At 36.5% G+C, this 26539-nt stretch overlaps 1 protein-coding gene across 9 annotated transcripts in view; it reads left to right on the forward strand.

The window, feature by feature from the left end:
* The window catches only part of OLA1 (Obg like ATPase 1), a 154538-nt gene extending 136276 nt beyond the window's left edge, over positions 1-18262 (forward strand). For all 9 annotated transcript variants that reach the window (XM_036254630.1, XM_036254633.1, XM_036254639.1 and 6 more), the window contains 4 exons: positions 11179-11319; positions 12007-12103; positions 14202-14324; positions 17763-18262. In XM_036254630.1, coding sequence (XP_036110523.1) covers positions 11179-11319; positions 12007-12103; positions 14202-14324; positions 17763-17864 — 463 coding nt within the window. In that variant the 3' untranslated portion in view covers positions 17865-18262. The remainder of the gene's footprint in view (positions 1-11178; positions 11320-12006; positions 12104-14201; positions 14325-17762) is intronic.
* The last annotated feature ends 8277 nt before the right edge of the window (positions 18263-26539 follow it).

Consider the following 26539-nt stretch of genomic DNA (forward strand, 5'->3'; position numbering starts at 1 on the left):
TATAATAGTTTTGCATTAGGAAAAGATGAGTTCTCCAATTTTGTTCTTTTTAAAGATTGTTTTGGTTACTTGGGGTTTTCTGATTTTTTATATGACTTAGGATGGGCTTGTCAATTTCTACACAAAAGACAGCTGGAATTTTGATAGGTCGCATTGAATCTGTTGATCAATTCGAGGAATATTGCCATATTAACAATATTAAAGCTTTGAATCCATAAACACATATGTCTTTCCACTTACTCTCTTTAATTTCTATTAAAAATGCTTTGTAGTTTTCATGTACAAGTACACTTTTTTTGTTACTGTATTACCAGAGGGTAGTCTTTTGACTTTCTTCATCTTCATAAGGAATCTGGATGTGAAAGTCTCATTTCTTTTTTTTTTTTTTTTTTATCCTCACCTGAGGACATTTTTCTATTTTTTGTTCAGGTAGAGTGGGAGGGGGAGAGAGGAAGAGAGAGAGAAACATCGATGTGAAAGGGACACATCGAGTGGCTGCCACCCGCACGACCAACCAGGGCCGGGGACAAACTGCAACCGAGGTACATGCCCTTAGCGGGAACCGAACCCGGGTCTCTCGGGACCGCAGGCCGATGCTCTAACCGCTGAGCCAAACCGGCCAGGGCTGAAAGTCTCATTTCTGATACCATCTACAGTCTTTAAAAAATTTTGTCTGTTATAATTAAATCAAGATACGTCACTCTCCCTATAAGTTTATGTTTTGATTACAGATTGTATAAACCTGGTGTCTCTCTTTGCACAAAAGTGGAAGGAAAGACAGTTTATCCCAGGGCCCCATGGCCAAGAGTAATTTCTTTTTTTTTTCTCTCTTTTTTTTTTTTATCCTCACCTGAGGATATTTTTCCATTTTTTGTACAGATAGAGTGGGAGGGAGAGAGAGGAAGGGAGAGAGAGTGAGAAACATCGACGTGAAGGGACACTTCAAGTGGCTGCTACCCGCACGACCAACCAGGGCCGGGGACAAACCGCAACCGAAGTACGTGCCCTTAGCGGGAACCGAACCCAGGTCTCTCCGGACCAAGGCCGACGCTCTAACCGCTGAGCCAAACTGGCCAGGGCCCAAGAGTAATTTCATTTCATCTATAGGATCATAATATAATTGGGAAATTTCTTGCAGCTGACAAGACTTTTATAGTCTCTATAAATATTGGTTTCATACCTTATGACTTTAATTACAGAATATGTCTATATGTAATATTTAAGACTAGAATATAGAATTGCAAAAAAAAAAAAAAAAAATGGCAGAGATTCAAATATAGTCGCTCTCAGCCATCAGAGTACAAAGTGTTGTAAGGATTGGGTGCAAATCCCACTTTCCTAGATTATAAATCTAGGTTTTCTTGTAGAGTCCTAGGTTCACAGGTAGTCCAGAAACTGTATTTTTTTGAGAAACACTGCTCTAAAGTATCAAAGATGTACCCAGCTTGGGACTACTTAGTGTGTACACAAATCATAACTTAGCCTTGAAGGGGTAAGAAACCTGAGATTCGTGGAACATCTTAGCATTTGAGATACTCATTTTAGTATATTCATAATGAACCTTGATGTTCAGACTTGAATTACAAGTAGTTCAAACCACAAATTTAACTTGGGAATCAAATAACCCCACTGTATTATGAATTTTTGTTCATAGAACCGTAGTTGAATTAAGTATGCTTCCTCCATGTTCTGTTGGTATGATTCTTCACTTCACCATCCTAGCTACTAAACATGCATATCTCCACTAATTATGTCAATTATAGCTTATTAATGTCTAAAGGTTGACCCTGGCAGAAGAGATAGGTAGCCAGGGTCTGTATGAATCATACGTATGTACTTCTGAGTGTTCATTTACCTAATCTTTTTTAGATTAACTTTCAGCATAATTTATTACTCTTCATTGATCCACCCAACATTCACCCAGTATCTGGTGCCAGGCACTGTTATAAGTGGTGCTGGAGATACTGCAGTCGTTCCTTGCTGCTTTGCGCTTCGACTTGTGCGGCTTCACTTTATCTCAGTTTTTCATATACTGTATTTGAAAAAACCGCCAGAGAGTGAAGTCGAAGCGGGAAGTGGCGAGTGATGACTGTATACAAAGAATCCTACTTTGTGGAAATTCATTTGTCACGGTAGAGTCTGGAACTGATTAACTGTAATACATGAGGGCCGACTGTATTCAAAAGTTGTTTGCTCCAATAATTGGGTAAAGAGGGTTCACCAATGCCGAAAGGAAGACTAAACATTAAGATCCTAAGTGCTATAAAGAAAAGGAAGTCAAGGTGAGGGAATAGAGTGACAAAAAATAGGAAGGGAGAGGCTTTTTAAAAAATGTGGTAAAACATTAGTAGCATTTAAGCAGAAATCTGAAGCAGCTAAAGATTTTAGCACTTGTGTTTCAATCCTCACCTGAAGATTTTTTTTTTTCCACTGATTTTGTAAGAGAGAGGAAGAAAGGAAGGAAGAGAGAGAAACATAGATGTGAGAGAGACAATTGGTTGCCTCCTGTATAGGGACCAAACCCAGAACCTTTTGGCGTGCAGGATGACACATCCATCCAGGATTTTTTAAAAAATGATAGAATTTGCCATCTGAAAAGGGTCATTCAATCATTAAACTTTAGAGTTATGAATAACAATAACTTTTTTCTTTTGATAAAATCTTATACAGAAATCCACCCTAGCCAGTTTGACTCAGCAGTTAGAGCGTCGGCTGCGGTCCAGAGAGACACGGGTTCGGTTCCTGCCAAGGGCATGTACCTCGGTTGAGGTTTGTCCCCGGCCCTGGTTGGTTCATGTGGTTGGCAGCCACTCGATGTGTCCCTTTTGCGTTGATGTTTCTTTCTCTCTCTCTCTTCCTCTCTCTTTCTTTCTCCCTCCCACTCTGTTAGAACAAAAAATGGAAAAATGGCCTCGGGTGAGGATTTAAAAAAAATAAAAGTCTTATGCAGAAATCCAACATATAAGAGTGATGCAGCTCAGCCCTGGCCTGTGTGGCTCAGTTGGTTGGGCATAGTCCTGTGCACCAGAAGGTTGCGGGTTAGATTCCTGGTCAGGGTACATGCCTGAGTTGTGGACTCGATCCCTGGTAGGAGGCATGAAGGAGACAGCCAATCCATGTTTTACTCTCTCCCTCTCCTTTCCTCTCTGAAAATCAATAAAAAATCTTAAAAAAAAAAAAGAATGATGCAGGAATGTACGACTAAGTGGAGGGTTCAGAACGTCTTATTTCTTCATCCCTTCTCTCTCTCTCCTTTCTCCTCCTAGCACCTTGGAAGCATCTTTTGGGAACCCAGAACAGTTTGAAAACTACGTGGGTGTAGGACTAGCAAATGAGTAAATTAAAGCTAAGAAGCCTTAAATAACTGTGGTCACTCAGCTAGTTATTAGCTAAAGCGCTTTCCACCTTCTTAATCATTCAGAAAATGTCTGAGTATCCACTGTGTGCCAGGTGTTATGCTAGGAGAGTTCTGTGGATATATCAGGGAACAAAGACAAATTCCTGACCTCAGAAAGTTTTCAGTTTTAGTGTGTAGTGGGTTTTTCTCATCTTTCCCACTTTCACTCTTTAGGTCACAAAATGCTGGAATTCCAGTGGTAAGATCCAGGCAGAGTGGACAGCAGAGACTCTTTCCTCTTTTTAAGAGCCAAAGGGAACCTTTTGGATTCTTTTCCTAGGCTTTTCCTCTTTCCCCATTGACCAGAACTCGTCCCTGTGCCCACTCTCAAACCAGTTGCCAACTGGAGAATGGGGTTACTTGGATTTACTCAAACCAGTTAGGATTTACGCTGATATTTCCTCTTGTTTATTCATTGCAAGATGTTTTTTTAAGGGGTCCTTTTTATTGAACATAGGAAATATTTCCATACAGTTGTTACATGTTACATAGATTAATTGCATGTATTATCTTTTTTTTTAAAGGATATTAGGAGTTAAAGAAATCCGAGTCATGGTGAGCCCAAAGTGTTGGGATAAATATATTCCATTTTTCTAATTTGCTTTTAAGATGTCTGCTTGTCATAACACCTATCATTTCAATTTCCTTATAACCTTCCAGTTACCATTAGAGTCAGAAAGCTTGTTAATCATTGAAACAGAAAGCCTGAAACCCAGTGTTTATTTGCTGCAAAAGGAATGTGCATTTCTCTAGAATATTTGTTTATATACATATATATGTATTTACATATGTGTGCAAATGCCATTTTATAGTGACCGCAAAATAAATGGGGTTTTTCAGACGGTGGTTCTGTGAGGCCCTCGTAGCAAACAATTTTTGGTAAGATCCCTTTTACTTGTTATTAATTCAGATTTCACGAAAATCCTCTCTACTGGAATCATGTCTTATATTTTGAATCTAGACTCCAAAGCTAACTTATTACAGATGTTTTCCCAGGTATTGAGGCTTATTAGAATAAGAGAGGGATAATTATGTCTTATAAAGTGAGAAACTGTCTAAATTAATTATTTTTAGATAATTCTGTCTAAATTAATTATTTTTACTGTGAATCTGAAACTTCTTGATATTGTAGGGGATTCAGAGCATATATTTTCCTCACATTTCCTGAAATTCTAGTGACTTTTCCCTGTTCTGGTGTTTGAACCTGGAAGATGTAAGCAGGAGTTTTTCTATTATTCTCCTCTCGTATCAGTAGGATAGGTAGTCAGCATCTGCTTGGTTACCAGTTGGTCTTCAGTTATCTTAGACAATTTCATGCTTCCAGTTAATGTGCTTTTATTTTCAACGTCTTTTATTGGTTCTGTGTTTCTGAAAGTTTAACATGCATAAGAAGTACCTGGGGATCTTATTAAAACATTATGAGATTCTGAAATTCTAACAGACACCCAAGTGATGTGACCACACTTTGAAAAGCAAAGTTGTCATTGTTATCCTATATAACTCTGTGAAGCCGAATAAGAACACTGAAACTTGAAGTTTATTACATATGTCAAAGATGGGGATCTCTCTTAGAAGAGGGATTAGATTTCCAGACACTAATCAGTGATACTAGAAATTACTTTTTTTTGGTATTTATTCTTCTTTCTGCCCCAACCCCCAACTTCTTAATAAACCCATTCTAATAACTTTATTCAAACAAAGAACTTTTAAGAGTCAGGGATTTTGGATTTTCTAGAGCTAACTTTTACTTTGAATGAATACTGTTTATGATATATATTTTAATTTGTATATTGTTTATGTTATTACCTTTAGTGCAGGTTTCCAGTATTATTTATTGCCATTTGTAAGATAATTGGATTGATTAAATAATGTTTATATCATCTTGAAGAAGATAACCTTACCTTCCATAAGCCTTACTCTCTCTTTTTTTTTTCACCCAAGGATATGTTATTACTGATTTGAGAGAGAGAGGAAGGGAGGGAGAGAGAGAACAGCAGTCGGTTGCCTTCCATATGTACCCTGACCTGGGATCAAACCCACAACCTTTTGGTGTGTGGCACAATGCTCCAACCAACTGAACCACCTGGCCAGGGCAGGCCTTTCTCTCTTTTGTTTTGTTCAGAACACTGTAAATTGACATTAATTTGCAGTGATCTTGTTTGGAAATTGGAAAAGAGGAATGTGGTATCTTATTATTTTTTTTTTTTTTTATCCTCACCCGAGGATATTTTTCCATTTTTTGTACAGATAGAGTGGGAGGGAGAGAGAGGAAGGGAGAGAGAGAGAGAAACATCGACGTGAAGGGACACATCGAGTGGCTGCCACCCGCACGACCAACCAGGGCCGGGGACAAACTGCAACCGAAGTATGTGCCCTTAGCGGGAACCGAACCCGGGTCTCTCCGGACCGCAGGCAGACGCTCTAACCGCTGAGCCAAACTGGCCAGGGCAGGAATGTGGTATCTTAAAGTCATTCTTTGGGACACTGAACACTTTAATAGAAATGAGAGTAAACCTCATTTCTAGTAAAGGAGGAGAGAAACTAGCAATGACCTCAGTGTTTATCTGTGCCCCCTGGATTAATGGTACATCCATACTATTAACAACATGAGAGGAACTAGCTTAGTAAAGGTCAGGTCCTTAATAACATTGACTGAATGATGTCAAGTCACTGAATAAACCAGCTCTGGATCTTCCTTTATGTAAGTTGCCTCATTTTCTGAACATTGACACATAGTTCTTGCCAGCAGTTATTTTCATCCAGAAACAAGTTATCACTGCTGATGTTTTCTAAAAAGTTAAGACCTAGATTCACACAAAAAACTATGTAAGGTGTGTATAAGGACCTAATATTACCATATGTAACAACTTCAAAGATATTAAATATACTTTGATGTTGCAAAGTAGAATAAGCAGATTTGAGAGAGTTCTAATATTCAATAAAGATGCCATAAATGATAATGTAACTTGGCTTTAATGCTGGATTGAGCTGCTTTTAAAGGATTTAAAAGATATATATATATAATCGGAATTTGAGTGGCTACAGGTAGTTGAATGGCTAGATGGACATGAAGTGTAGAAAAGAATAAAGTTCTTATTAAAGTACATTAGAGAAAACTATTTCAGGGGCTTAAATTGTAAGAATTTAGTTTTATGCAAAATATCAAATAGTACTGTTGGGATTATTTCATTTTCCATTATAAAGGTAAGTACTGTTTTGTGAAACCTGTATCGGTAAGGATATGTGTATGAAAATAATGTCTGTGTGCCATATGTTTGAGTCAAGTATAAAATCGATTTCTTCCTGTGGGTGATGGTCAAAAAATGTTGAAAGCTATTGTATTAGAACACAATAAAATAAAGGATTTAACTCTAGCTTGGAGAGCTTTGAGTTAAGATGATAGATTAAGCCAATACAAGAAATTCCCTTCTTGTTTCTAATATATAGAAACACCAGAGAAAATAACCAGAAAAGGGTGGTATTAGTGATGGTGTGGTATTTTTAGAACACACAGAAGGGGACTTGAAACCAAGAAAAAGGATCCTCAAGATACCCAAAACAAAGAGGACCCAGTGACAGTAGAGAGTAAATCAACAGTGTATGGTCCTTAGGGAAAACGGCTTATATGTTCATATAGGAATAAAAGTCCAGGCACAGGCCCCATGCTACAGGTGCTGCTGGAAACAAGGCTCACTCATAAAGCCTAGAAAAGCTATCCTTTCCATGATCAGACACAGGAAAACTACCCCCACTCCCAACACTTCTGAGCTAGGGAGGAAACTGTTAACCTCAGGAAATTAGAGACTGGGACAGCACTGTAAGAGAGAGGTAGGGGCCTTAATTTGCATTCCCAGTAATCTAGTGCCAAAACACTGAGCCTTAAAGTGACCCAGAGCCCAAGACACTCCATAGATCTTTCCCTACAAGCAACAATCATAAAACTATTCCATATATATATCTCAACAACTAGGGGACCACAGGCTCCCTTAGAACATAACTACTGCTGCCAAATGACCACACCCCCCAAAACATCACAGCACATACGCAGGAACCAGCTGTTGGAGAGGTCAGCAGATGTCAAATGGAGGGGTAGTTATACCCGAGAAACTAGGAGTAATTCGAGCAGTCTGAAGGGAACTTTCTAAAAGATTGAAGGGGGACTAAGAATTCATTAAATGAGAGTAAAATATTACCCAAAAAGAGAGAGAGAGCAGTTACATTTGAATGAGAAATGGAATACAAAATTAGTATCTGGGAAGAGAAATACAATGTAAATTAACCCTGGGAAAGTCAAATTATAGAATCTGGAATTTCAAAACTGGCTAATAAAGTCAGATTATAAAACCAAAGGTAAATCTGAGACACAGTGTTTGGGAAATCTAATACTAACTTAATATTAAAGATCTAATTCTGCCAAAGAATCTAACAGATCACAGCCAGTTTATCTCAAAGCATACCCTTCTAGTCTTAAAACTGATTGTCCCTGCTTTGTCCTTTTGCTTCATTACCAGGGAGAAAAAATACAACTAAGGGCAGTTCCTCTTCCCATTTGTCACTCATAAGACTTTGGGGAAATCAATGTGGCCCTGGTTCTTTAAGAGAAGAATAGATTCCCTTGCACTAATCTGTTCATGTAAATTTGTCAAATAAATACACACTATAAAAGTCTTTGCAGTTGAACTCTTTGGGAGTGTGTTTCTTTTTCATCTATAGTTTGATATTCTGAGATAATATCATTATTATTTTGATCACTAACAATTGCATAGCTTTTTTTAGACATCTGCTAACATTTGTATATGGAGATTATTATTCAGTCACTTTGATGGGATGTTCTTGAAATTGTTTTTCTAGTAGTGATACTGAGCTCAACTTTGATTTTTCCATATCCCTCATAGCCAGTAGCGCACATTTTTGAGATGACTAACTATAGTTTGTGGTATGGTTTGTAGTAATAGAATAGACATTTTTCTGTAAAAGGTAACTAACTGGTCCCAATGGGGTTCAAACTTGTGATCTTGGCCTCATTATCACACTTTTGTAACCATCAGACCTAATAGTTAATGTTATGTATATCAGGCAGTAATTTTGAAATTGAGTCATTTTTTTTTTTAATTACCCATGGCTTATTTCAAATATGTAATTAAAAATCACTTTGGGACATTTCTCACTTTTGTTTGATAGTAAAAGTAACAAAAGTGAAGCAGACAACCAAAGAACCTACCTCACTTTTCATCTTCCCTGTGTTTTCTATGACAGTGAAAGTCACAAAAGTGAAGCTTGCAGGCAAAGAACCTAACTCACTTTACGGAGAGTGCTACGGTACCTTTTTCTTTCAGTGAGGCTATAGCGGGTCTGATGTCAGTCACTTTAGAGACCTTTAGACCTCAGTGCTCATTTATTGCTAAAATGTACCAGCTCTGCTTCTGCATTATGAAGATCATCTGTCAACACTTTGAGATATTCTCCTTTGTTATTAAGCTTGTGATGCTCTACACTGTCAGGTTTTTTGCCAATTATAGTTAAGGTACAATGGTGTATTCAGCAGATCAAAGTCTCACATTGGCGGTAGAGGAATGATTTGTAAGTCTTTATTCATCTGAATTGTACAATAGAACACCTGAGGAATGCAAATAATCCCTCTGAGGACTCTGCAGGAAAGGCTGTTAAAATGACAGGGTAGAACTGTTGTTATTCTGAATTGATGTTTTAGCCAAAGTAATTATTTCTTATTGTTTCATGACAGTTCTAGTTTTATTAGTTATGTTTACCATATTTATGAAACAAAATGTATATGATATTTTTATATTATCCTTTTACATGGGCTTGTTTTATTAAACTTGCATTGAATCTATATTTGGTATGCGATTTTTAAAAATTACATACTTGATTATATCTGATTCGTATAATAAACATGTTACATTTTAATGTACCGTTTTATTTGAATAGTGTAAGTCTATGAAGTTAACTTAGAATCTCATAATGTTACTATAGGCAAAGTATTGATTTAAATTTTCCCTTTTTTCCTTAACCTGTCCTTCATAATTTTGGCTGAGAAAATATCTGGTTTAAATTTCCTGTTTTAAAGGACACTTTAAAAAATATTTATTTTTTTATCTCTTTATTGGGTCAATCTGTGTTTTTTTTAAGTATGTGACCAAAAGGAAAACAAAAAATTATGAAGAGCAAGAACCACTAATAACATTAAATAAATAAGCTATAGGTTAGCCTTGTAAAACAAACACACAAACTATTGTGAATTTTTCATTCTTTTATCCCATCCTAAATCCTATTCAGTAGGCCATATATATTTTAATTTCCTAATAACTCTGATTCTCTGCCATTGTCTTTGATAGGTGAGTATTAATGAATTTGTGATTTAATTCTTGTGTTTCTTTTCCTCTAAAGTGACCTTCACATTGATTATTTAAAGGATTCCTATCACATTTTCTTTTGCCATAGTAGCTATTAAAACCTTGGTCTAAATATGGGAGACTAGAGGAACTATGCATTGTGTACATTAATTTAATCTATGAAATCTATATTCAGTTCTATACTAAACTATATTCCAGAATTATAGTTATACATACTATGATTAACTGAGAATGAAAATTAATGATATTATTTTTATTAATATTTGTTTACTATATGCCAGGCATTACTTTTCTAGATTCTTTACAATATAATATGTACTATCATTATCTCCATTTTTTTTTTTTTTTATCCTCACCCGAGGACATTTTTCCATTTTTTTGTTCAGATAGAGCGGGAGGGAGAGAGAGGAAGAGAGAGAGAGAAATGTTGATGTGTAGGGACACATCGAGTGGCTGCCACCCGCACGACCAACCAGGGTCGGGGACAAACTGCAACCGAGGTACGTGTCCTTAGCGGGAACTGAACCTGGGTCTCTCTGTACCGCAGGCCGAGGCTCCAACCGCTGAGCCAAACCGGCCAGGGCAGTTATCTCCATTTTTATAGATGAGGAAGCTGAGGCTTAAAATGGTTCGGTAACCTGCCCCCCCCAAAAAAGCTAGCTAATTGGTAGGATTGGAACCTGGTTAATATATTCAGATCAAGTCATCTTTTAAAGTAACACTTGGTATCAATTTCCTAACTGATTTGACTTTTCATACCCTTTCAATTCAAAGGAATTTATTTCCTCTGCAGTTCTATACTCATGATCCTACAAAAGTGAGAGTTATAAGAACAGTGTGTACATAATCAACTAGGTTTGTAAATCTGTATTTCTAGACATGTTTGTTTTGATTAGCAAAAATCTCCCTCAAAAAACAATACAAATGTGAGCTCCTGTTAGTCTAAGAAGGAACCAGGTATATAGATATTTGGGTGGAACAAATTATTTATTTGTAAAAATTAGCTGGTACTTTTAGGTCCGATTTCTATGCAAATGAACTTTGTTTTTGTTTTGTTTTTTTAATTTGCTTTATAAAGTAAGGAAAATAAATCATAAGATTGAGGTTTTCAAGAGCACAGGTATTAACACTGAACAAATTTAATGTAAGTTTTCAAGTTTTAAAACATTTGGGTAATAGTTTCTGTAGATAATGTGCTAAAGTAAAACTAGATTACAATAAAATATTATGGCGTATACCTGAAGCAATTGCTGCCTGTTAATGCCTTGACCTTGGAAAGCTATACACAAAAAGATGGCATCATAAAACCGTGCAATTCTTATGAATATGTATGTGCTACTTGATAATAATGAATGTGGTACAGTCATGCATGCACTACAAGATAATGTTGTGCCCTTTTTTTGTCTACAGGTTGATAAAAATTAAAGAGTGGGTGGACAGGTATGACCCAGGTGCCTTGGTCATTCCTTTCAGTGGGGCCTTGGAACTCAAGTTGCAAGAATTGAGTGCTGAGGAGAGACAGAAGTATCTGGAAGCGAACATGACACAAAGGTTAATTTAGCATTCATTTTCCCTACACTTTATTATCAACTATTTCCTTGCAGTAATTTAATTGCTTGCGCTGATAGAATAATAAATGACAGAGTAATTACCATTATAAAGAGGGAATCTTCTCCTTTCTTTACCATGAGACAGAGTGAAAAGATTTATTTTAAATTAAGTTTTTAACTGTCATCTGTCATCTCTATACAGTGTTTTAATTATAACATAGGTATTAGTTATGTATATTTTTGAGAAGGAATGATCGCCAAAACTCTTTCGTCATGTTCCATGGGGGAGGGGAAAGGGTGAATCAGTTGCCTGAATTTTTTCTGAGTAACCATTAATATATTGTTTAAACATTGGATTTCAGTCAAATAATTTTGCTTTCAGACCCATATCCTGGAAATAATTAATATTGGAGGAAATAGTCATAGAATGGGTAGATCAATTTTTTCTTTTTTTTGTAGTAAACAATTCAAAGTGATATATTCAGACTAATACAATTAGAACCAGTTTTTAAAGGATTTTTTAGAAATAATTTTATGCTTTCTGACCTCTTCAAGTGCATTAGAAAGATGAATGGTCATTTACTAATATCTTTAACATTTTCTGTTTGAAATGAATAATTTTAGCTCTATACCAATCTCTGGCACAATCAACTTATATGTTGAGTGAATTTGTTTCATTTTATTTCAGCGCTTTGCCAAAGATCATTAAGGCTGGGTTTGCAGCACTCCAACTAGAATACTTTTTCACTGCAGGCCCAGATGAAGTGCGTGCATGGACCATCAGGGTAAGATTCATACTTATTCATCAGCTATATCCAGTTCCACACTATTGAATTCAGATTGATATCACTGACTTTGAAGTTTGTCATGGTGGCGGTTAGCTAGTCATTACAGATGAGGTTTTTGTCCAGGATAACTTTAATTATTTGTGAGCTGCTGAACAGTGAAAGTGGAGCGGCATTGATTGAGGCAGGTAACAATTGATTCTGCCTATTACATAGTCTGAATTTCTTCATCCTGTAGAATCTGTCTACCCTCCTCCTGTGGTCAGAGATAAGACGCACCAGTATTGTGCTTGCTTAATCTGTGTGACTGGGTTTGTCTGCAGTGAAATTGATGTTGCTTTTCATTTTGTATTCGCTAAGTTTGTTTGGGTTGCGGGTGGTTCTTTCCTCCTTTGCTTTGCTCGGATTACATTTTCAGCAATAAAAGCAATATGACATCATTATACTCTTCATAGATACACAGTTGGGCTCAAAGAGCTAAACTCAATGTGTAATAATTCATGCCTTTTGTAATTTGAATTCATAGAAGTAGTGTTTATTTTTTTCAATGTTATATATTCAGTCTTTCTTCTTTAAAAATGGATATGTATTTTAAATATTGATGTATACTGATTAGGACCAGAAAGAATGACTAATTTATTCCCAGAGGACAATAGAAACTGAACTGTAATGGCTTGCTTTTCAATGTAAATGTATTATAATATGGTAGTTACTATTGAAAAATATTTTGAAATATATGTAGTCCCACATAGTGTTATAGAATATAAAAATTATATCAGAACTTTTAGAAATACCTAGTGTCTTATTCAGTCTTTTATTATGCTTTTGAAGTATATCCTACATGATTAATTTTAGTGCTGCTTTGATTTCTGCTTGCACTGACTACCGCAATTTATTGTTACGTTTATTTTGATTTAAGGTGGATAGAAACATGGAAGCAATTCAACTTAATGTTAAATGTGTTGTGTGAATGTGAGATTCACTTTACTTTTATCTCCTCTATCCTTTGTAAAAAATAAAATAAAATAAAAAACAATAAAAAAAATGTTTGATTGATTTCTAACCAAGGTCCTTTTATATAGACTTACAAAATAATGTCAAAGCAAATCCGAGTTGGTAAATAAATTGCCAGGGTTTATTTTTACTATATATTTTAAAGCTTAAAACTTCCGAACTTAAGTATGTGTAACAAGAAAGATAACCTGTTCTGGACTTGAAAATGTGAAAGCTGGTTTATCTTAAGACTGATTGTAAGTATCTGTGATTTAATGTGCAAAGATATTTAGTCAGGTAAGCATCAGTGAGTAGCCATATTAACCTAATACATCTTTTATTGTAAAAACTGTGCTTTATAGTGTCAGACTTCTTATCACTTTAACATGCTTTATTAAGCAGTCTTTAGGTCACCATTATTTCTCAGATTTCTTTCCATGGTTGTGTGTGTCTGGAATGTATGTCCTTGTAATTTAACATATGAGGTAATTATAAGACATTTCTCTTCCTACATCAACTTGCTTATCCTACAGGATGGTTAGAAGCAGGTGTATAATGTAAAAAATGCTCACAATTTTATTATGAAAATTTCAAAATTACTTGCTAAACACGGATTATACACACACACACACACACACATATATATGATTTGTTAAAAATATCTTTAAAATGTCCTTTTATATATTGATCTTTATATGTTCATTAGATGAGCTGAAAATTTCAAGGCTTTTTATCTTTATAAAACCTTTGATAATTCATCTTGAAAGTTACTTTAAAATTCTTATTTTTTCCACTGTGAAGAATAGAAAATCGAAATGAAACCCAGGCCACTGCATCTAAATCAATAAAACTGTGGATGATTGTTAAGAAAAACAAAACCATGCTTCTCTAATATCTACAAATCTGTCTGTGCTAAATCTGTTACACAGATAGTGTCCAGTGTTAAAAATGTTCTAATTGTGTATCTGACATCTTAACTGATATTAAACTGAGTTTAAGTTGACCCCAACTGCAGATCAGAAAAAAGAAACTCTACACTTATAATCAGTCATCTTAAATGCATTTTTTGTCTGGTCTTAGTTTTCTCTGGTCTTTCTTTTCAAAGAAAGGGACGAAGGCCCCTCAAGCTGCAGGAAAGATTCACACAGATTTTGAAAAAGGCTTCATTATGGCTGAAGTAATGAAATACGAAGATTTTAAAGAGGAAGGTTCTGAAAATGCGGTCAAGGTAAGGAATTATAGTTTCATATTTTATAATTTTTATTAATAGGAAGATACTCATGATTAAAATGAATAATCATCTTTTGAACTGTGTATCATATCAGCATTTAGTGGTACTATCAACTGATTGGAGAGCTGTAGATGTTTATATCCTTTTAGATAATTTTTAAAATGTGTGAGTTATGTTTTCTAAAACTGAAAAAAATAAACTAGTTGTAAGTAATTAGAAATATTTTCAAAGAATTTGTTCACTGATGGCCATGAAAAATTATACTTATTACATTTGAATATCTAAAGTAGAAGTAGTATTTTATGCTTATGATCAATTCAAAGAAAGGGACAGAAAATCTGTTCTTACTGAAACTTCATGTTTGTTCTTTTTTTTAAGATCTTTGGGAATTTGATTTGCTTTCTCAACACTAGAGGGCAGGTCCAAAATTGTGCTTTATTTTAGCTAATAAGTATAATTTGATTCACAGCCACTAACAGTAAAGCAATGTTATATATGAGTAATAAATTATTTTTTTATAATGTAAATTTTTTCGGGCTTAATCTCATTTGCTTTTATTAGGTTTTACTTAGCAGAATCTGGTAGGTATGTCGTCTCTAATCAATCTATAGATAGGTCAAGTAATTAAACTGACATTGTAGTAAAGCTTCTTTATGTTACATTTAATTTGCTATTTGAAGACTACCATAGAAAATGTTAAAGAATTTAAAGAGGTCTCTCTTGTGTTTGCTATTTCATAATTTGAAAGGAATACAGAAAAGTTTATTTCAAGTTTAGTTTATTCTCATTGGTATCATTAGAAAGATCATACTGAACAGCAGGACTTAAATAGAACTTTTGAAACCCCAGGAAGAGGAGGGGGAAAATCTTGGTATAATTTATTTAGTGTGGAATGAGAGCCATTTTGGTTTTTTTTTAAATGAATAAGAGAAGTTACAGTTTACAACTAATCGATGTCATTAACTTTTCAGTGGTGTCACCCATATCGATGGGTATGCAAATATTGAGACTGAACTTTGTCAGGAATATTAATTAGACTTGAAAATCTTAGGTTATTTTTCAACATGCTATATATCGTGTTGGCATAAGTATTTTCATACAATAGAGATTATTAAAATAAGGATATGTTTCTATTACTAGAATTCAGAAATCAGATGACACTTTTTTATACTTCTCTTGTGATAAACCTGCACCAATCCTTAGTAGATGTCTATGTTGTAATAAACTTGAAAGATATATAGATTGTGAATACTTCCTTTAACAACACAGGGGAACTTTATGATATATAATAAAATAATATTTCCTGCTTGTAGAAATACTTGATACAGACTGGGAGCTTGTATACAATAAATTGGAAATGATTAACCTCTGGATTTTCAGCTTAAAATACCATTAAGTATTTTATGTGATTTTTAATCTCCAAAATTAACATTTTGAAATTTGAACTCCAAGAAAATAAAGCATTCAAGAATTGGTTTGTGCTCTCTTATTCAACAAATATTTACTTGCATATTATCAAGTAGGTTTTAGGTTTGAGAGCAAAATTGCGTATAAGCTTATGTATGTATATGTATTTCTAATACCAGTGCAGCATAACTAATTTAGTGCCAGTGCTGTGAACTATATACTGAATAGCTCTGTGTGGGCTTTGTAGTCTACAGGGATATCACATTATTAGCAATCATATCTGCTTAGGCAAAGCTGGCTTCTACAGATGGCTGCTTTCAAGTGCAAATGAACTGGTTAGACGTGTCTTGTTTAATACATACTCAAGATTCACAAATGGGTATTGATTTTTTTTTTCAACCAGTGTTTCTGATAGCAGTGGAAATGGATTAAATGGTCTCTAGAGAATTTAAAGGAACACTGTCACCTTTAATTAATAGTAAACTTGAGTGGTAACAAAGTATATAAACTTATATTAATATGTCATGTCAGTACGTATTTGATTTAATTTGTCTGTATAGTTTTATAATAGTGGGCTTTATTAGTCTCAACATAAGTAGTATGTGGCCTTCAATATATCACATGTCTTTATAAAAATCATGTGAGAAAAAGCATGCATGTGTGTGTGCCTTTTAGAATGTCAGAGAATCACAGCTTTTTAAAAATTAGCTTTGTTTTAATAGCACACATTATTAGTAGGTGATTTTTTTATATGTAGTCCAGATATTTGAAAATGTGCTTACTATGACTCTGACCTGGTTTGTTTATTTTAACCTCAGATATATGATCTTCGTTAATGTTGTTTCTGATTAGTATAATTGCACTTGACTTTAAACATTCTTATCAATATCTTCAAAGGGAAGTACTGATCTTGTTGGGCAAAGGTTTTGTGTTCTCAGTAAATTCTAACTGAAGGAAAATACTTCTGAGAATTTTTTTCAAAAGATCCTCGAGTCTTCATTGTTGAGTGGTCAGTGGTGGAGTCACCTTTAACTGTGTCTGTGTGTGCATTGTTACACATAGAGGCTGAAGAGCCTGTTGTGCTTAGGGTGAAGTGTGTGTGCTGGACCATGGGGTGAACCTGGGTCTCTGAAACTGCCATGTGTTTGCTTTAGAATTACTGGCCGAATGCATGTCTCAATCTGCATACCAGCAGGTGGAATCAGTTGCTTTGCCAACTATTATACAAGTGGAAAAAAATATGTCTTTGCAGTTCCAACCTGTTAGAGTCTGCTTGTAACTAGGGCTATTAGTCAGTATAGGCACACCCCGTCTTATTGCTCTTCACTTCATTGCGCTTCACAGATGGTGCATTTTTTACAAATTGAGGGCCAGACTCTACCAGCAAAAAGATTATAGCTCACTTTATTGCAATACTTGCTTTATTGCGGTGGTCTGGAACTGTACCTGCGATATTTCTGAAGTATGCCAGTAATTTTCTTCATGATGAATTCTAGTACGCAGCACTAGGTATGATTATCATCTAAACTAAATAAAAAACTACAAGGAAATAATTTAAAATCTGTGTATTACAATTGATAGTAGTCCTTGTAGCATACCATCTTTTTAACATCACAGAATTTCTTTAAGAAAATCAAGAATCTTAAACTACTTATGTAGTCTTTTTTTCCTGCCTGGTTTGATCTGTTTTGTTACAGTGACTTTTTGGATGTTTGCAGACACATCAGAAATGTACCATAAACAGCATGTAATGAAACTTAATGATATTGGTATAATCACATTTATATACCAACAATTTAGTGGAGAATACATTATGCTTATGTATGTATGGAAAATCTAGTTCTACCCAAATCAGGAATACTTTGCTTCGCTCCAAGTCTAGTTTTAAACTTGTATGCCTTCCTATATTTCTTTTTTTTTTTTTTAATATGACCCAAGAAATAGAATACTTTTTGTACCCGCTCCTACCATTTACCTTATGCATTTAGTTGTACGATAACCCATTTCCTCTATATTTCCTATTTGCAGGCCGCTGGAAAGTACAGACAACAAGGCAGAAATTATATTGTTGAAGATGGAGATATTATCTTCTTCAAATTTAATACACCTCAGCAACCGAAGAAGAAATAAATTTTAGTTATTGCTCAGATTTCCAAAAGGCATATGATTTTTTTAAATTAAAATTTCTGAAAACTGAAGGAACACACAAAGTTGGGGGATGGGAATCTCTACAAACAGAATTATTTTTATTTGTTTTAAAATTAAAATACTGTGTACCTCCAATGAAATGCAAGTTCTGTAATGTGAACAGCTCTGCTTTTCACGTGATTAAGACCCTACTCCAAATTGTAGAAGCTTTTCAGAAACCATATTACTCTCATGATACTTCATTCATCTCCATCATGTATGCCAAGCCTGACACGCTTGACAGTGAGGACAATGTGGCTTGCTCCTTTTTGAATCTACAGATAATGCATGTTTTACAGTACTCCAGATGTCTACACTCAATAAAACATTTGACAAAACCAGCCTTGGTGTGTTTGGGGATGTCTGTATTGACTGCCTGGGTGTGCTAAATGCGATACGGCACCTGGTGGCTGCTGATTACAGAACTGTGAGGCGTGTGCCACAGTAACTGCCGTGTGGGGCAGCTGCAACTGTGTCTTCAAAGTGAGTCTTTCATGGGAGTCAGAAGAACAGTATACCAGGGGTTTGTCTCAAGAAAGTTAATTAATTGGTAGATGGACATTTATTGAAGCAATAATGCTACAAAGGATACAACATAGGTGACTGTAACCAAAAAGAAAATAATGCTGGAAGAATTCTGCTTCAGAAATTAAGGGATGTGTTGTGGTTCTGACCATATTCAAGAGAGTGTTTATTTTTCATCTCTGCTTTGAAATCATGAAATTATTGTGAAAAGTGACCCATTCATGTCTTTGGTGGGTTATATTTTTCACTAAATTCAGTAGTGAATGAACAAGTTTATTACTAAAAAGATTACCTTGAAAATTAAAAAAACAACAAACTGTTTTTATTCTCACCTGGGGACATGCTTAGAGAGAGAGGGAGAGAGAAAGAGAAACATGGTTGTGAGAGAGAAACATCTATCAGTTGCCTTTTGTATGTGCCCGGATCAGGGATCAAATCCGCAACCCAGGTATGTGCCCTGACCAGAAATCGAACTGATAACTTTGGGCGCACAGAATGATGCTCAACCAACTGAGCCATTCCAGACGGGGAAAACTGTTTTCATGCTTGCTATCAAATATTTTAGATCAGTTGAAATTTTAACATGTATAAGTTAAGCCCTTTCTCAAATTGTAATAGAAAAGTCTGAAAGAAAATAATGATGAATTAGACATTTGTAGACCATTTGGCACTTGGCCTTCTCTGATGACGACAGTCTTAGTCTCCCCTCCCTGAACCCGCCTTTTCTCTCCCACACTCACACTCCTGCAAGTCCTCCCTTGTCCCCATCCATGGCCCTTTTGTTCACCTCTGATTATAGGACCATTTCAGTAGAATGCAGTTATTCCTAGGTTAGCCCTTTATTCTACTGCATTACTTTGTCACATTAAAGAAAAGGATAAGGAAATATTAAAGCACTTAAACTTAACATTGAAACTTAACATAGCACAAAAGGCAAAATTATTTTAAAGGAGCTTTGGCTATACATAGGAAAGGATGTTTAAAGAGGATTTAGTTGAGTAATGGATGTAATTTAGAAGCTCTTAAGTGAGTATGCCCTTTTTGAAAATCAAATGCAGTAGTTCCCCCTTATCCTCAGGATATGTTCCAAGACCCCCAGTAGATGCCTGAAATTGAGGCTAGTACAGAACCCTATGTACATTATATTGTTTCTTATATATACATACCCATGATAAAGTTTAAGCACAGTAAGAGATTGAAAATAATCACAAAATAACATTTATAATAATATACTGTAATAAAACTTATGTAAATGTGGTCTCTCTCATACCCGATTGGCTGAGACAGCTGCTAAGAGACTGATGGGCAAGTAGCATAGACAGTGGTACATTGAATGGAAGGTGATTCATGTCCTGGACAGGAGAGGTGGAGATAGCGTGGGATTTCATAATGCTACTCAGAACAGTTTGTAATTTAAAACTTAATTGTTTATTTCTAAAATGTTTCATTTAATATTTTTGGACTTCAGTCAACCACAGGTAACTGAAACTGGAAAGCAAAACCATGGATAGGGAGGAACTATAGCAAGATGGTCCTTTGCAAACATAAATTAGTAAACTGCAGCAGAGAAGAATAAAACTAAGCGAAAAGATTGTTTTAAAAAAAAATACTCAGGTATAGGTGCAGTTGACCAAGTTTGCTGAGAAAATTCTTGTATTTGTGTATTAAAGGAATGTATAGATTAGTAGATTGTTAGGGATTTTACTGGTATAAAAAGAAATAAAATATTTTTCCTTTGAGTCTTCTCCAAAGTAAATTGCATAGACTTCTTTAAAAAGTTTGACATCTCATTTAAAGACCTTTAAGGTTGTGTAAGTTTACTTTCGCTAACTTCTAATGTGGTAATTGCACATTGCAGAACAGAACCATTAATAAGGGGAAAAAGTTAATTTTGAGGTAACTGCATTTATTAGGGGCTGGAATTAAATGTTAAAAATGTTTGATTTGGTTAGAAGTTCTGCAACATTCTATATATGTATACAAAATTGCATTTTCTACATAAGTTGAGGATTCCAAGAACTTTTAGATAAAAATAACTGAGTATGCCTATATCTTCATGTTTAATACTGGTGATAATTATATGTATTTGGGGGATTATAAGTGAATATTTTTTTTCACCTATCTGTAGCTCCATCTTAATCAAATTATAGTTAAAAAGAGATTTCCTTTTTGCCTAAAGTTTAGGAAAAAAGTTTGTGATAGCATTTAGTTTAATCATATTACCTTCATAACTTGCACTTTGGGCATGGTTCAGATCAGAACCAGAACCCCCTCCCACCGAAAAGAAACACAGGTACTTTTCGTCATTAACAACAGTTTTGTGTGAAGCTTCTGTTCACTTAACATTTGTCGGCTCCATTTGGGAAGCAAGTCTTCTTACTCGTGATTAATCAACTGTCCTGCATTGAAGTCCAGACTGATGTTTACCCCTAGTTGTCTGTTTGTGTTACATTCTCAAAGCTCATTTGTAACAGCTCTGTCCTCTCAAAGAGTCAGAGACAAAATTCCTTCTTTTCCTGTCTTATGTTTTTCTGATTAGTCTACTTAAATACACTTACTGCCCTTTTTTTTTTGCCAGATACTTCAGAAATGTTGACTGTTTCTAATGGCAAACTGCTTTAGCTGGGAAAATTGACCTCATCTATTTTTTAGCTAGTAAAACTACACTGGTGATAGAATAAAAGAGCTAGGTTTGACTTTTCAGTGACTTTTCTGCCAACTGATATGAGCCCTTTATAAAAACTGACGGTTCTTGAATCGCCATCATGCTCTTTTAATATCCTGAACCACTTACACATTAGTGTCTCGCGGAAAAGCCCTGTGTTGCAATCAGGAAATGTGAAAATGAGAGGACTCACTTGACCTCACAGGCGGCACTTCAGAGATTTTCTTTTTAATTTTTTTTTCTTTATTGATTTTAGAGAGAGAGGAAGGGAGAGGGAGAGAGAGAGAGAACATCGATTGGCTGCCTCCTGCATGCCCCCCACTGGGGATCGGACCCACAACCTGGGCACCTGCCCTGACCAGGAATCAAACCGGCGACCTCTTGGTGCCTGGGTCAACGCTCACCGGCTGGGCCACTTCAGAGTTCTTAAACACACATCCTTTCTGGTCCTTGCAGGTATCGAGACTTGATTTTTTTTAGTTCGCCTTTTTTCCCCCAGCTGCCACTGTGTGAAACACTTCTCAAACTTTAACAAGTAATTTGTAAACTAGGATGCAAGTCCTTTCATATACAGTAGAAGGTGTTCCTGATATTTAATTAACAAATGGTGGTTAAGACCCCTTACTCTGGAGTCAAGAGGCCAGGGTTTGAATCCTGACTATTCCACTTCCTAGTCGTGTGACCCTGGTTAGGCAAGTTACTTAACAACTCTGAGCCTGTTTCCTCAGCTGTAATAAATGGATAGATAATAGGACCTCTCTGTAGGGTTGTTGTGAGGGTTACATGAATTTATACATATAAAATGCTAAAACAGCTTAGCACTTCATATTGCATAATTTGTTAGCATTTCTTTTAATTTACATTTGGAGTGCTTTTTTACACTATCCATATTCACTCAAGAAATAAAATTATAGAAGGAAAAGGTGAATGTAGAATTAGAAGACAGAACTGTAAATGTTCTTTAGGAAATCACTTCTAGAACTTTCTAATGGACTTTGCCAATTCAGGGCACTTCTTTTTGCTTGATCAGTAAGCCAGTTCATTAGCCCTGCCTCTGTATGGTCACAGTGAAAAGATAAACATTTATGGTATTTCTTCTAAGGCCAGATAAGAATGGGAGATAATAGGAGGATCTGCCTATTTAGCATCACAGACCTCCAAGCTCTAGGATGTGCAACAGAGTTCTTAATGAAACATGGGGGCGGGGGGGTGGGGGGGGACAGTCACTGCCCTGGCCAGTTTGGCTCAGCAGTTAGAGCATCAGCCCTCAGACCAAAGAGTCTTGGGTTCTATTTCAGTCAACGGCATGTACCTCAGTTGTGGTTCAGTCCCCAGTCCTTCTGGTCGGGGTCTTGCGGGAGGCAACCAATTGATGTGTCTCTCTCACATCGATGTCTTCCCCCACCCCCACCCCCTTCTGAAAGTGAATGGAAAATATCCTCAGGTGAGGATCTAAAAACAAAGCAAAAACAGTCACATGAACTGGGATTCTCCATCGAGCTCCTTTCATTGTGAATTTAAGCTTCCAAAACCAGACAATGGCTTGTTTTGATGCCTTTTCAGAGGAGCATTTCGTATCTGCTTTCTTGTGGACAATGACGAAACCTTCCTGAGGTGCCTGGTACGTGGCCTGCATTTGAAGGCCCTCGGAGCCTGTCCAGTAGGTCAGTGCATTCTCTTGCGACAGGACTGTGGGAAAGATGGATAAGTAGTGATCTTTGACTCTCCTGATCTTCATGCAAATTGCCTTCATTTTTCTGGTGAAATAAACCATCTTGGTTTGCCTTAGAGTACAAGGATAGATCACATATTCACTTAATTACATTCTATCACATTTTCTAGTCCTCTTGATATAGTTATATAAAACACTCTACTCTTCAGATCATACTATAAACTCTTTGAAGGAGGTTATTTGCAGATTATTTTATCCATTCTATGTTGATTCTACTCTGAAAATGACATTATATGAGGGTATGCTAGTTGTCTACCAGAATGCATTCTTCTGTCTTCATAACTTAGAGTATAGCTGGGCTGGCTGTCCTGCTGTACAGTTTCCTGGTCTCCTTGCAGCTAGGTCTCCCTGCAGCTAGGTCTCCCTGCAGATACGTCTCCTGCAGCTAGGTCTCCCGCAGCTAGGACTCCTGCAGCTAGGACTCCCTGCAGCTAGGTCTCCCTGCAACTAGGACTCCTGCAGCTAGGACTCCCTGCAGCTAGGTCTCCCTGCAGCTAGGTCTCCTGCAGCTAGGTCTCCCTGCAGCTAGGACTCCTGCAGCTAGGACTCCCTGCAGCTAGGACTCCCTGCAGCTAGGTCTCCCTGCAGCTAGGTCTCCTGCAGCTAGGTCTCCCTGCAGCTAGGACTCCTGCAGCTAGGACTCCCTGCAGCTAGGTCTCCCTGCAACTAGGACTCCTGCAGCTAGGTCTCCCTGCAGCTAGGACTCCTGCAGCTAGGTCTCCCTGCAGCTAGGTCTCCCTGCAGCTAGGTCTCCCTGCAACTAGGACTCCTGCAGCTAGGTCTCCTGCAGCTAGGTCTCCCTGCAGCTAGGTCTCCTGCAGCTAGGACTCCTGCAGCTAGGTCTCCTGCAGCTAGGTCTCCCTGCAGCTAGGTCTCCTGCAGCTAGGTCTCCTGCAGTTAGGTTTAGGTCACATGACTAAGTTCTTTTCAGTGGAATGTGAATGAAGGCTGATTGCAGATCTAGGCTTTCAAGTGTTGGATGTGTGCTCCCCCAGGAGCTTTTTTCTTTTCTTTTTTCTTTTCCTGAGAATCTGTTAATGCATACAAGGACAGCACTCTAGGGGACAGTGCAGCAAAAGTATGGCAGGAGCCTGCCTCTCTGAAGGACTCGGGAAGAGAGCCTCCAGTAAGCTAGCTGCTTACCTTCAGACTGGTACCTGACAGAGAACTAGGTCAGCTGTTCTTGAAGCTCCTGTATTTGAGCTACTATGTTTCTGTTGTAGCAGCTTAGTTTTCTACCCAAGCAAATACACTTTCTGCGCATGTCTCCTTTATGCCCTCTGTGTTATGAGCTTTGCAGGATGGAAGAGCTTCTAATCAGATAGATTCAGATACCACTTCCACCCCTTAGATGTCGCTGCTTTAGATTCTTCATATGTACAGTGAAGATCATCAATGTATGGATTTAATGGCTTAGTATGGAAAAGCTAAAGAGAGTTCCAGAGGGGGATGGAGAGGAGGATGTCAATGGGGAAAAAAGGAGAAACATCTGTAACAAAAATAAATAAAGTAAAATAAAATTTAAAGAGAGTTCCAGATATATAATAGCCACACTAAATGTAAATTTCTGTATAGTTCCCTTTAACATCATCTAAAAGTAAGCATGATTAACAGGTTCAATTCTTTTGTACTACACACAAGGAAACTATGGAGCGACGTTTTCTGTGGTTTTTAAAATACCTACACTGCAAACCCTGTCCGGTAGCTCAGATGGTTGGATCATCGTCCTGATGTACCAAGTTTGCAGGTTTGATCCCAGCCAGGGCGCATCTTGCAGGAATTGACCAATGAATGCAAAAAATAGTGGAGCAACAAATCATTGTTTCTCTCTCTCTCTTCCTCTCAATCCAAAGCAAAAAATACATACATACATACATACCTCTCATGCAGAATAAATATTAATATTTTGCCCTTGCTGGTTTGGTTCAATGGTTAGAGTATCAACCCGTGGACCTTAGAATCCTGGGTTCAATTCCCAGACAAGGGCACATACCAAGGTTGCAGGTTTAATCCCCAACCTGGGGTCGAGCATGAGGCAACCAATGTGTCTCTCTCACTGATCTTTCTCTCTCCCTCCTTCCCACTCTATCTAAAAATCAATGGGAAAATGTCCTCAGGTGAGGATTAAAAATAATAAAAGTTTTTAAAAAGAAAAAGTACTAATATTTTAATGTTGCTAAAGAATATTCTGAAAGAGGACATTGTTGGATTGAGAGATAAATATTGACACATTGCTAATAACATGCCAGGGCTTCATATAAATCATTGAATTTTTAGTCTGAAAATATAGTTTGAGACGATCTTGCTTAATTCACCTATTCAGAAGTTACTGAGGAGCAGAAAGATGCAAGTCATAAAATAAAACTTTGCTGTGAAGATTAAATGACAAATTAGTTACATGGAAGTTGGAATTACTTTTCTTACAAGAGTAGCCACAAAATTCTACTCAACACAATGTAACTAAAATACTGTAGGAGCTCTTGGACAACTAGAAAAAGAAAGAGAAAGGGAAAGGAAGACCCAACATCTCAGCTTGGTTGTTGAGGCATTGATGATCTGGCCAAGCCTACTTCTCATTATTTTATGTATCTCTATTATTATTATTATTATTATTATATTTTCAGTTTTCTCTCTCATTATTCCTTTTCTTGTAAAGACACAAAGAAATTAAATTGCTTTACCAAAATTGCACAACTCATTTTTTCTGAAAAAAATAAATGATTGTCCATAATTTCAAAACCAGTACAGTATAGCTTTGTTTGTATTGAATGACACACATTGGCCTTAGTGAACAGAAATAAATTTGGGAGAGTAGAATGAAAATCCTGTCAACAGGGCCCTGGCCAGTTTGGCTCAGCAGTTAGAGCATTAGCCCGCGGACCAGAGAGTCCCAGGTTCGGTTCCCGCTAAGGGCACGTACCTTGGTTGCAGTTTGTCCCCAGCCCCAGTTGGGGTCCTGTGGGTGGCAACCAGTCAATGTGTCTCCCTCACATCGATGTCTCTCTCTCTCTCTCTTCCTCCCTCTCTCCCTCTCGTTCTATCTGAAGATAAGTGCAAAAATGTCCTTGGGTGAAGATTAAAAAAAAAAAAGTATTGGTAAATATTAAATTTTATTATAATAAAAAATAAAAAAAAGGAAAAAGAAAATCCTGCCAACCAGGATTATATAAACTTGAAAGTTTTGGCAGTCCATGATTTCTCCTCTAATCCAGCCTAGGATGTCCATGAGCAATTTCTAAGAACAAATACATAACTAGGGGTGAGTAGAGGTGAGTAAATACACAAAAGACTCTTGTGGTTCCCTATTTCTTCACCTTACTCTCTCTTCTCCAAATTATATTACCATGAGACTCATAAAGGAATATTTGTCCTAAAGAATGTGGAAATTTGAAGAAAAACCCAGCTTCAACAGTATCCTACTCAATGAAAAGTACTTCTCTCAACCTGCGACAGTGTAGAAAATGTTCTCTATTTTTATCTGGGAGCAGTTACTCCAATGTGTAAAAATGTAAAATTTCATGAAATTGTACAATAAAGATCTGTGCACTTTATATGTTATATGTCAATTTAAAAAGAAATGTGTTCTTCAGTTAAATGGTTGGTGGGCAGAGCCCTTACGCACAAAGCATCACTAGCAATGTTGAGTCTCCATAAAGTGCTATCTATGTACCTTAAAATTTTGAAGATGTTGGTTAT

The sequence above is a fragment of the Molossus molossus genome, unplaced genomic scaffold, assembly GCF_014108415.1.
Source record: "Molossus molossus isolate mMolMol1 unplaced genomic scaffold, mMolMol1.p scaffold_m16_p_11, whole genome shotgun sequence".
Lineage (NCBI taxonomy): Eukaryota > Metazoa > Chordata > Mammalia > Chiroptera > Molossidae > Molossus > Molossus molossus.